At 34.1% G+C, this 12,688-nt stretch overlaps 1 protein-coding gene across 3 annotated transcripts in view; it reads left to right on the top strand.

Moving 5' to 3' along the window:
- The window catches only part of pde4d (phosphodiesterase 4D, cAMP-specific), a 42,815-nt gene that overhangs the window by 3,376 nt on the left and 26,751 nt on the right, over window positions 1-12,688 (top strand). The window contains exon 1 of one of the 3 annotated variants that reach the window (XM_016446189.1): window positions 7,299-7,440. The exons of 1 other annotated variant lie outside the window; for it this stretch is intronic. In XM_016446189.1, coding sequence (XP_016301675.1) covers window positions 7,313-7,440 — 128 coding nt within the window. In that variant the 5' untranslated portion in view covers window positions 7,299-7,312. Of the gene's footprint in view, window positions 1-7,298; window positions 7,441-10,011; window positions 10,270-12,688 lie in introns of those variants that run through there. One more of the 3 variants, XM_016446192.1, reaches the window with a different exon arrangement.

The raw sequence follows: 12,688 nt of genomic DNA on the forward strand, positions 1-12,688 counted from the left end.
CATTACTTCAGACTTATGTGCCCTCTAGAAGCTTGCGTTCTGCAAGTGAACAATGCATTATTGTGCCATCTCAAAGAGATGCTATTTGACCCTCTATCTCTAGTACTTTCTATTCAATTTTAATTCTACTTTATCTTTTTATCTTCTTTTTTTATTTAAAAAAACTATTCTATTCTATGTACTTGTTTTTCTTTGTGTGTGTGTGTGTGTGTGTGTGTGTATAATATATATATATATATATAGAATATATTTGTATGCATTTCTAATTATTATTTAATATATGAATAATTCTATTTTATTATATTCTTTTTTTTAATCTGAACTATAATTTCTAATTGAATTAATTTCATTATTAATTATGACTATTTTTTATTGTTATTTATTTATTTATTGCATTCCAGCTCTGCACTGTAATCTGTAATATTTAGACTTTAAGGCAAAAAACTAAATCATTAAAAACAAATTGTCTGAGGAATTATCTGGGTGTTTAACATTAGATAATGATTTGATTGTTGAGGTTTGAGGATCTTATATGAGGTTATTATTATAGTGGCAAGTGTTTTTTTCTATCAATGTTAATATAGGCACATACTTTTAATAGACTGAGGACACAGTTCAAATGAAAATCTGTCTTATGAAATTACTGGCATTTCCGTGTTCTTTGCCAATACGTACAAGAATAGTTCATTGTTTTTATGCTCTCATGTTATTCTTTCATCTAAGGAACACAAAAGGAGAAACTGCAAAATATATGGTTGACAGAATTCATAAAATACAGTTACTAAGCTACAGCATTTCTGACAGGCTCACCTATAATAAATGTTTGCATTTATATGTTTTCTATAAAACATTCTGCAGTCACAAAATGCACTTGCTTTTGAATGGCTGTCTAGAGATAGATGCTTTGCCTCCATTATGGTGTAGTTATGGCATCTACCAACAAGGGCTAAACAGACCTAAGCTCATAATAATCTGTTGGTCTGCTGCCATCTAGTGAACAAAGCAGAATTTTTAGTGATAGTGAATTAGGAGAGGAATCCTAAAACTAAAACTCTCTCATCGTTTAGCTTCTAATATCAGGGGTTATTCTGTTGTCATTTGTGCTGGATGTTCTCAATTTTGATATTCACATACAATATTATAAACGATGTTTTCTGTACAAACTGTCAGCAGTGCTTGGTCACAATGTTATGGGGTTGAGGTAATCAGGGCATTGCTGTGCAGTTGCTAAGGTTTTCTGATTGTTTTTAAGTGCATTTCAATCCAGTTTCCTTCAAAACTGATTATTTTAATGGCTTTAGAGGGCCACCATGTGGGTTTTGACCTGTAGTCTGATTGCTTAGATAAGTAATAGCAGTCAACAAATTGGAGAATTATTAATGTCTGTAGCACAAACAATGTGGCATGCGTTGAATGCCAAAGTTTAATTGGTTACATACATACAGTGTATAACAATACATTAGGTCCAGTACACATGAAAGACTGTATTAACAATCTAAAGCTGTTGCACTGGGTTAAATTGGCTGAAAGTAGAAATATAATGTCCGTGGCATCTTGTCATTTGCGAGACTATGTTCTTGATGTGCGTCAGCCCCGTCTGTCTGATTAAGGGCAGAGAGTCGGGACATAAAAGCTTTTTAGAAATGCCACCGAGTCAATATAAGTATGATTGGAGCAGATCAGGACAATTCCACGAAACGTGTGGTTGGGATTTTATACGTTTAAACACTCACACACTGACTCTGGATGGTCTTCATTAAAGTTCATTAATGGCTGTTTGACCTTAATGATCTCGCCAATGATTTCAGCACCTGCCTGCTTCTTGTTCACCCACCTCCTGCTCTCTCTCGCTCTCTTTCTCCCTCCTCTTCCTTTCTGCTCATCCTCCAGTCCTCACTCAATCCCTCCACTCTCCATTCTCATTTTTACTCACAGTACTGAAAACTAGTCAGATTGACCCAGGAAGGCTTGCTCAGCTGTAGTTGGACCTGTTCAGCTTTGATTGTAACTCGACGATGAGTTTGCCAGCAAACTCAGAACTTTGTTCTCTGGAGAGGATCGCCCGTTACCGTAGCGCTTGCATCAATGGTTCGCCGTATGCCATCAACAAACCTATTGACATCAAACCCCGGAGAAAATGGTAAAGTTTTAGGTGCGTGACGTGCGTCACCGCTGCTATGTTTATAATTCGATTTAGGACTGGATTATAATTCAGGAGACGTTAGCATGTGAGATTCGATTTGTTGTCCTCATTAAATGTAACATTAAAAGGATTCCAGATGTTTTGTATTTCATAGTGTTTATCCTGGCTAATTAATTAATGAATAAATGTTGTTCTGACAGTTTGGATCACTTACTATGTGAATGCTGAAGGTCAGTGGTTATACTTGAGCTTTTATTCATTTGTTGTTGAATTTAAAAGAAAATGCATGTAAATATGTCTGATGTCGTTTTAAGGCTGTGGTTAATAATAGGATGTGATAAACAGCTGGTTATGAGCCCATTGATTTCCTTAAAGATCCTTTAATGCATCTCGTCGCCGATAAACCTGTTGTATCTACAGCTCGGTTAGATAAATGGCAATAAATAGGTCGAATCGAGTGGCACTCGTGACCTGTTCTGCATGGCAAATATCAGATACTGTGGAAACGTACATAACAAATGTGTGTTAATTTTTATTCATGAAGTTTCAGGAGCAGGTGTGTGTCAATAACTACAGTACACATTGAGAGAAATTTGAATGTGTGTGTGTGTGTGTGTGTTTGTAAGTGAGAGAGAGTAAGTCCCTGTGTATTGGGCCAAAGACAAATGCTCGGCAACAGAAAATCGCTATCAGATATGTGCCTTATGCTAATGCCAATAAAGCACACACACACAAATGGACAGGTAAAGGACACATCAGATAACATGCAAAGTATAAATTCACAGTTTTCAGATGAAGTAAAAAGGAAAATCAAGGTAATTTTATATAACAGGATTTTTTCCAGTATAGTGGCACAGACCCATTCAAATCGTCTGCGTTCTGTTCTACATTCAGCTGGCGTCAGCCGCTAATGTTGAGTCTCTCTCTCTGCATGGTTTTATTTCATCCAATAATTATGAGTAGGAGGTTTAGCACATTTATCAGATTTAGAATATATTTAACACTTTTTAAAATAGCGTAGTTTTTCTTAGTTCAACTCCTGATGATTTATTTTTTACTAATAATTGGTTGTAGGTGAGTGGGAGTGTGATATGGGGGTGAATGCATGTGGAGATGCAGCAGTACATTTCCAGACACTTACCATCTGCTATACAATGCAATACTTTAAGACAGACAGCATGGAAAGTTCTTTTGGCTTGAAAAAATAAACTAATTAAATTAAATACGGTAATGCTCTATATTCTAAATAATAAATATTAAATGTGTATGTCTGTATAGCAAAAAATAAGAAACATCACTTATACACGATACTGTATTTTAAAGATAATAAAATAAGCTTTACAGTTTTTTATTGAAAAAAATGTTAAAGAGTGAACTGTATTTTCATGCTTGTTTATGCATACCTATAGAACTGTCCTTAAGATCCCAGCTGTTTACAAGTTGCGGGCAATGAAGGTCACAGTTACAGTACCTTGGCTTAGGACATTAAAGGGACCTTTCTACTGACTCTGAGAAGGACCAGAAGGAAGATGCCCATGAGGACTGCAGATGTGGCCAGAGCAATAAAATGAATAATGATGAATAAAATGTCGATAATGTAAGACGCTTAAGACAGGAAGGGCAGCTGATGGTCCTTGCAGTGGAAAACCATGTGTAAAACCATGTGTCCTCTCCTTAAGTGTTTGAGAATTTGCAGTTGCTTTGGTGGAAGAGTGAAGTAACACAAATCTGGTGCAGACCGTAAGGATTGGATGCTTTTGTATTATTCAGAGTAGCTAGTGGCCACACATATAAACATTTAAAAAAAAATTCTCAGCTTACTTTGCTGAACGCACAAAAGCACTCTACACTTTTTAAATGAAAGATTCCTAAAGGGGGTTTTTGCAGTGATGCCATAGTAGAACCATTTTTTGGTTCCCTAAAGAACCTTTCAATTAACAGTTCTTAAAAGAACCACTTTGTCTTGGTGCAAAGAAAATTTTAACCATCTAAAAAACTCTTTACTATAAAAGAACATTTTGTGCAATTGAAAGGTTCCATGGAACCATTGATGCCAATAAAGAACCTGTATTGTTAAGAGTGTAGGGTAGGGTCAAAACTTTAACAAGGCCTAAAGACTGCCGAGGGCAAAAGGTCCTTGAGTTTTTATTTTCTTTCAAAGCACTAAATGAAAACAAATGTCACCACAGAACTTTTCAAACAGCTGTTTGTCATTTATATTTGTGCAATGTGAAATGTTTGTTTTGAGGTTGTAAGATTTTTAAATGTAACATTCACTTTAGTAGTTTGAATAGGTTTGTACTTGTCATTGAAAAACACATATCAGTCAACCACATATATACATATATATATATATATATATATATAAGATCGATTTTTAATGTTTTTTACAGGAGTTTCTTATGCTCATCGAGACTGCATTTATTTGATCAAAAATACAGGAAAAAATTTAATATTGTGAAATATTATTATGATGTAAAACAACTTTTTTATTTTAATATACATTAAAATAGAATTTATTTCTGTGATGCAAAGCGGAATTTTCAGCATCATTACTCCAGTCTTCAGTGTCACATGATCCTTCAGAAATCATTCTAATATGCCGATTTATTATCAGGGCTGGAAACTGTTTTTTTTTTTTGGAAACTGTGATACTTTTTTCAGGATTCTTTGATGAATAAAAAGTTAAAAAGAAGAGCATTTATTTAAAATAGAAATCTTTTCTAACAACATACACTACAGATCAAAAGTTTGGGGGTCAGTACATTTTTATTCTTTCTTTTTTTGAAAGAAATTAAAACTTTTATTCAGCAAGGATGTGTTGGCAGCACAACTGTTGCCAACATTGATCATTCTAATAATAAATCAGCATATTAGAATGATTTCTGAAGCATCATGTGACACTTTAAACTGGAGTAATGGCTGATGGAAATTCAGCTTTGCATCACAGAAATAAATTATATTTTAAAGGATATTAAAATAGAAACCATTATTTTATTAATGGTTTTAATTATTATTAAAAGATTATCTTTAATTATTACCATTAGATTACCTGTATTTTTGATCAAATAAATGCAGCCTTGATGAGCATAAGAGACTTCTTTAAAAAAACATTACAAGTCTTACTGATCCCAAACTTTTGACCGGTAGCGTGTGTGTGTTTGTGTATATATAATATTAAATGTTTATGGTTTTTATGCCCTGTGAGAAAGTTCTCTGGTAAATTTCATAACGGCATTTCATTTAAATGTGTTTTTGAGACATTAGGTCATATATGAATACATTAGAGTGCAAGAACAAAACTTTTGAAAATTTGAAATAATAAGGATCCGAATATGCTCTGAACTTGGTTACATTTTTATATGCTTAGTTTGAAAAATATATGAACAGTTGTGACTTGTGAAACAAGCACCTTCTACAGGGCTCCAGACTAACTATTTTTACTAGGAGCACTGTAGCCCCTGATTGAAAATTTAGGAGCACAAGCAGAAAATGTAGGGGCACACCTTAAATCAGCCTGCAATGCAATCGTTCACATATTTCCCCATTTTAACTGTATTACCGACAAAGTGCTTTGATAATAAATAGACTTAACTCAGAGATTACAATGTGCAGTATTCTTTTAATTTCAGAGAGATGACAAATATTATATATGTATGTATGCATGCATGCATGCATGCATATATATATATATCCATCTAGTTCCAAGTTCCAGCTGGTTCCAAAACACAACCAAGGCAGGGAAAACATTTAATAAGTGCAGTTACTAATAATATTACATGTTCATTTCTTGTTTATTTCATGTTTATACACATTTGACAGTAAAGCACTAAGTTTGAGTTGGGAAGCTTACACAATTTATTTTATTAACAACAGTACCATGTGCAAAATCGAATTTTTATGTAGAAAAGATATATATTGTACTCTTATTAAATGTACCATTACTCTCCTATAGTCTTATATGTAACTGACCAACAAGTGATTATGTGTGATTTAGTCACAAATTGAAGAAAAGTTTGTTTTTCAAACCACTTTGTGACATTTTTTACTTCATACACAAAAAGAGCGAAACTCTGACAAAATCTGATTTCTTGATGATTTGATATTTTATAATAGTGATTTTATAATTGTTATTTTATAATTTCAAAATATGAAGGAAATAAAGTATAAATGAAGGACTAATAAGCCAATAAGCGCTCCTCTGCTGCCATCTACAGGTTAAAATGGTGATTTGATGTATTTTTTTATTTTACGTAAGTGTTTGTTCACCACAGTATATTTTGGTCATCCCATTGAAAATAACATTCAAATTGGATCGTTTTGGAGCTTTAAAGTGCAGTAAACAGTTGTGTGAAATGCTGGTAAGTCATTGAAAATTGCTTGAATTTCTCTCTCAAAAAGTTGTACAAACCCTGAAATTAATAATGTAATAACATTCGACTATTTCTGCAACACCATGGTTACCAGCTTCTGGTTTTCTACGTCAGCGCCGTCTGATCGGTTTATAACAGAGATTTCTTTGCAGAGATTTCTTTGCTTCTCGCTGGATCTCACAGCGCTGTGCAGTAACAGTGTTACGAAATCAACTTTGGTTCCCCAAAGATGTTCTGAGCACGGACAAGTTTGTTTTGCTTTTGTTTCGTTTGACGTTTGATGTTTCTCATATGAAACAGAAATGGCAGCGCGAGTTGAACAACGTGGTGGTCGCACCAGTGTGACACTGCAACCGCTCACAAAATTTACTCGCACCGGCTCAAAAAATGGTCGCAAAATGCTACATTTGGTCACATTCTGGAGCCCTGTTCTAGTATCTTGCTCAGCTGAAATTCAATTAATCCCAAACCACAGAAGTAAGAACAACTACTGCATGCTTGGAGGATAAAGCTCCAGATTTTGGCTTTTTTAAGATGCATAGAATTGTTCTAAGTTTACAAAACTATAATCTTTTTTTTTAAAGCTGATTACTTTCTTTACTTTTGACATAGTTTCATTTACAGTTTACCAGCACAGAAGCTTGTGTTGCCGACATACCAGCTGAATGCGAGAAGGCCAGACAGGTGTTATTGGATTATGGGATGAGGTCAGAGTAGTGACGTGGACATTTTCCTCACACAAAGCTGAAGCTCTCTTATTTGGGGTCAGTCAAGCTGTCAGTTTTCTCAGGACACCATGGCTAGTGAATCTCCTGGTGGTTCTCCTCTTTCTCTCTTTCTTAGCACTTTTACTTGGAATGGCCGCCAGCTTAATATAAACTCACTGAAAGGCAAGAAAAGGAAACGCTGGTTCAAGTCACACAGGTACATACAAACTTCCACATTAGATAGATATATGGCTTACAGTGTACCTTTTTAACCGGTTAAAAGTACACACTAGTTGGGGCTGTATCAATAACTGCATCAATGTTTAATGCTTTTTTTTTTTTTTGCAGTGGTCGTCTGTTTTCATAACTGTCTTAAGGATCCATCAAGCAAAATTTCGATCGCATATTTTTGTAATTACTCTTGTGTAAGCTAGGGATATGCCGGTATCAAATTTTCATGTTGCGATTAATTGCTAATGCTTTTATCACGGTATGCGGTATTATCACGGTATTGAAATTTAGTTTAAAAAAGTGCTGTCATTATACAGTATAACAGGTTTAATAACTTTTTTCTTATAACAAAAATAACTGAACATTTAAATGCAATAAAGCAATACAGAAAAATGTATAAAGCTAAAAGTTTTACACAGATTAAAGTGCAAAAGAACTATAATTACCGTGATATATGCATTACTGAATACCGGCACAAGTCTAGTGTAAGCAAGTAAACATGATAAAACCACACTGGTATAGATTATATAATTGCACCATGGCTTAATTTTTATAAATGTCAAATGGGTCATGTTGATATTGGGTTTAGTTGTCACATGTTTTATATGATGCAATGTTTATACCGGTCTGTTAATTACAATTTCTGCTGGCCGAAGCAATAGTTTTTTTTTTTAATATATATATATATATATATATATATAGTTTTTTGGGTATATTACCTTTTCCATTTTTTTTTTTCCATTTTTAATTTTGCCATTAACACAGTCTTTGTTGCTGATATGGCAATACAAAATCTTTGTATATTACCTTTCCCCATTGTTATTTTCAATTTATTGTTTATTGGTATCTCTTTTATTTATATATATTAATTTATATAGATAGATTGCAGATTTATATATTTATATAAGATGAAATGAAAATGAAAATCATCATGTCATTATTGCTGATTTGGGCAAAAAAAAGATTTTTTTAAAAGTTGCAGAAAATATTTTAAATGTGGAATACATCCTTTTTTACTTTAGACAAAATAATAATAATAAAAATAAATAAATAAATGCATTTCAAATCATTGTCAATATAGCAAGTTCTCATTACCTGATATAGTGTGACAACATGCCCCTACATCAATAAATCATTAAATAAATAAAATAATTTTTTATAATTAATAATGGTAGAAATGTTCAATAATTGCTCTGTATACATTACTAACTAAGCCAGTTAAGCCGTTTTTTCTTCTTCTTCTTTGAATTTAGTTATTTTTAACTGCTTGTTGTTTTTTGTTTTTTCTTGGTGTTTAACAACACCATAAAATTATAAATAAAATAATAATAATATTTTTTTTTGTTATAGTTCAGACTTCCTTGTATGTATTTATATAGTAATATACTTAAAAAAAAGAATAAGAAATATTCACTGGAGTAAAAAGTGTGTCAACTTGTGAATCATCAGTGATTTGGTTGGTTAATTCCGCAGCACCTACAATAAATACTTAATTGTGTTTACATTCTGTTTTTACACTCTATAATTGACTTTCTTAGGAGATGTTCTTGATTTTATCTAGTACTATCTGCTTTAATCTCTTGTGAACACAGGGGGGCAACGATGTGCACAAACTTGTATCAGCTGTTGATATTGTGTGATTACTCTGCTGTCTATATGGAGTGAAACAAACACACACTCACCATTAAAGTCTTTTAAAGTCTAGTATCTTTTTTAATTTGTTATAATTTAGCACTGACAAATTTCTCCCAAACTAATTACTTCATGATCAGATCTGTAAACTTTCTCTGAAGATAAAATCAAGCCTGTTGTCTAAATGTTTATTGAAACCATCAAGTGAGCAGAGCTGCAAGCGATACTCCCTGCTTCGCTGTCATTGGTTGACACGTGTCATGCGTCACTGTAACACCTCTAAGGGCCCTTGGCATGAGTTTATGTGTGAACCGTTAGACTAGCTCCAACAAACTAGTCAAGCACAGCCACATGTGTTCGATTTTCTTTGTTGAAGAGTTCTCTAATCGAAAAGTGGTACATGACATTGAGTACTAGTCATTTTTTTTTACCTTTCAGTGATGTTTGAACTGAAGAGCCCTTGTTGTCTGTTTTGGCCGTTAAATGATTCTTATATTATTACATGCTGGTCATTGCACAGTACGTGAAAGTGCTTTTAATAAGTTCATTGTGAATGACTCGTGTGGATGAAGTGGTTTTGAATTTCCAGGCTTCACAGGATGTGCAGATTCACACTAAATCTTTTGACTCATTTGATTCATACTACTGGGCAACTCCTTCCCATCCATTGGGATCCCTTTCCTTTCATTTTTCCCTGTCATCTGAAACCTCAAAAGTTGAGGTGTTAAGTTGCCTCCTCCATTCAGTCATATCAAACACGAGGAGCGCCCTACCCCCGACTACGTCATTACTACATGAGTCCAAGCAGTGAGCCCTGCAGCCAGCCAGGAAGGGAGGGAGGAAAGTACACAGGGTGGGAGTTTCAGGAGAGAGAGAGCGAGTGGGGGAGAGACGGATTGTCTTGAATTATAGCAGTCGGTTGTGGAGTGACAGATACACTGGAATGCCTGTCCAGTCAGTTTGAGAGTCCCGGGACACGAGGGGCTCCTGTCAGTGGACCAAACAGAGGCAGGGCCGTCTCGACCGAGTCATGTTCATGCTTGGAGACACACGTGAGGACTGAAAACAAACACACACTGCTGGGATTAGCTGTAGCCGCTAGCAGAGGGAAATCCACGTCCAGAATGAGCATTATCATGAAGCCCCGGTCTCGCTCCACCAGTTCACTTAAGAACACAGACGGGTAAAGGAGAACTTCTTGGCTATCTCCTTCTGCCTCCCTTAACCTATTACCCCATGCTTGCTGTTTCCTTCTCCCCTCTTACATCAACTGTTTGGCTTTCCATATCTCTTCTTAACATCTTGTGCAACTCTCTGCTTCCTCTTAAGTATTAAACCCTTTGTTTTTCCACTTACCTTCCACAAATTGAGTTTCACTCTACCTAAGGAATTTGTCTTTTATTTACATTCTCTTCTACTAGTACTCTTCCTCTGGGTTTTTTATTTACTCTCTGACTCACACTGACTTGTTAAAGTGTAACTGTTGGATAGATTTAAACATTCTTTGATGCATTATGTTGCCTGCTTGTCAAATAAGGGTAGAGATGATTTGGCCCCAAGTAAATTTTACGTCATCAAATTTTTATGTTTATTACTTTAAGGTGTTTTTTATTTTACTGAAATAATTAGTTTTTATACATATAAAAATATAAAAATATACTTTATCCAATGATTACACCATCAAATATTAAAATATATATTAAAACACACTTTATATATATTTTATTCAAGTTAAATATAAATGGTTTGAATAAACTTCAGTCAATAAATTCAATCAGAGAAAATGTTTTGCACATTGCATTTTGGGAGCCATTGACTTATCACCTGAATATTCTAATTAAATATTCTAATTATATTATATATTATGATTAAATAATATTTAAGTATATATAAATAAGAATATTTCAATTATTTCATTATTTAATTTGTAAGAGCGGTAATTGTTTTTATGCAGTTACCACCTGTTGTAGATGTAAATATGTGTATAAGATGAAAATACATGCATTTTGTATAATGAACATGATTAGATATGTTATGAAATCTGCTCATTTTACTCCTTTTAATTGAACTGAAAAAAAGTATGTCGACCAATACTATATCCAATATGTTTGTGCAATCACCTTAAAAAAATAGTAAAATGGCAAAAAAGCGGACTGATATTTCCACATGAGAAGGCTGCTGCTGGATTGTAGCATATTTGCAAGCAGTGCCAGAGGGCAGATACCTCACCCTTGTTTCTCTTGTCCCATCTTGTTCTCCATTTGTATTTGCTTATTTTAGAAGCAAGTGATGATTGTTTGTGGAGAACTGATTATTTTGGTACAACAGTTTTGAGTCTGTTTAAATGTACTGCATGTGTGAAGAATAATCTGAGCAGTCATCCGTCACTGCAAACTCTGAGATATTGCATATTGATGATTCACAGGATTATTTTAGTGCATAATTCTGTTATGTTTGTGTCTGAATGTTTATAAAGTAGGCTAGCAAAAAAAGAGACCCCCCTTTGCTCATGGAATGCTCCATTCCGTGTCCATGAATAACGGCTCTCAGTTAAGCAAACACGGCATTGCTTTCAGAATGTGTGTGTGTGTGTGTATGAAAAAAGGTTAAGATGTCAGTAGGAAATCTCACTGACATCTTATTGATGTCATTAGTGTACAGGGCAACGTGTGTGTGTCAGTATGTGTTTCCTTCACCTCATATATTGAACCTATTGTCTGCGCTTCCTGTTTATTTAGCTTTATTGTAATGCATGACAGTGACTCAACGCATGTCACACACCAATCATTAAGTGATAGTTGCCATCTCATATCCTGTCATTCATACTATTGTCATTTGGGCTAGTCTAATAAAATATTACCATAATTTGAATTTACATACTGTGTGGTTATATTATGCACGCAAATCAAACCAGTTAAATGGGCTTTTTATTAGTGATCTCAATAGACGTTTCTAATTTCCAGTTCACGGTTGCATTTAAGAGAGTCTTGCATCTTCCAGCTCGTGAAGTGTGTTTTAATCTGTGTGTATTTGTCTCTATGTAAAAGAGAGGTTTGCGGATTTGTTATGTTTTGAATGACACCTAATCTGATGGAATAGATGGCCCATTTCTTCTCCTGTCATTTAAGCTTTGACATCACTGACACATTATAGCAGCTTGTTAGATAAACACATCAAGAGCCATCCAATTACAACAGCTTTTATGTGGCAAAGTGCAATATTTGCATTTCGTGGAAGTGTGTGTTAAGGTGAGTGAATGTGTTTCTGTTGTGTTCTGTTGTAATTTCTGTTGTAAGGTATTTATAGAGGCGACAACCACTTTTTAAGACCTAATTAACTCAAATAATTGAGGTACACTGTAAAAAATCTGAAATTGAGAGAACTTAAAAACCTAAGGCAACAGATTCAGTATTTTTTTTTAGTTTACTCAGCTTATGGAAAATTTGTATCTGCTTAACACTTAAAGCCCACTGGAACACGAATCACCCCAGAGGTGACTTGGAACATAACACCAGCACAAAATATAATCCAAAACTCTACAAAATATAATCAAAAAACACTACATAGAGCTAAAACATATATTATTTCTGAACAACACATAT

This window comes from Sinocyclocheilus anshuiensis, unplaced genomic scaffold, assembly GCF_001515605.1.
Source record: "Sinocyclocheilus anshuiensis isolate Anshui unplaced genomic scaffold, SAMN03320099.WGS_v1.1 scaffold107, whole genome shotgun sequence".
NCBI classification, from domain to species: Eukaryota; Metazoa; Chordata; class Actinopteri; order Cypriniformes; family Cyprinidae; genus Sinocyclocheilus; species Sinocyclocheilus anshuiensis.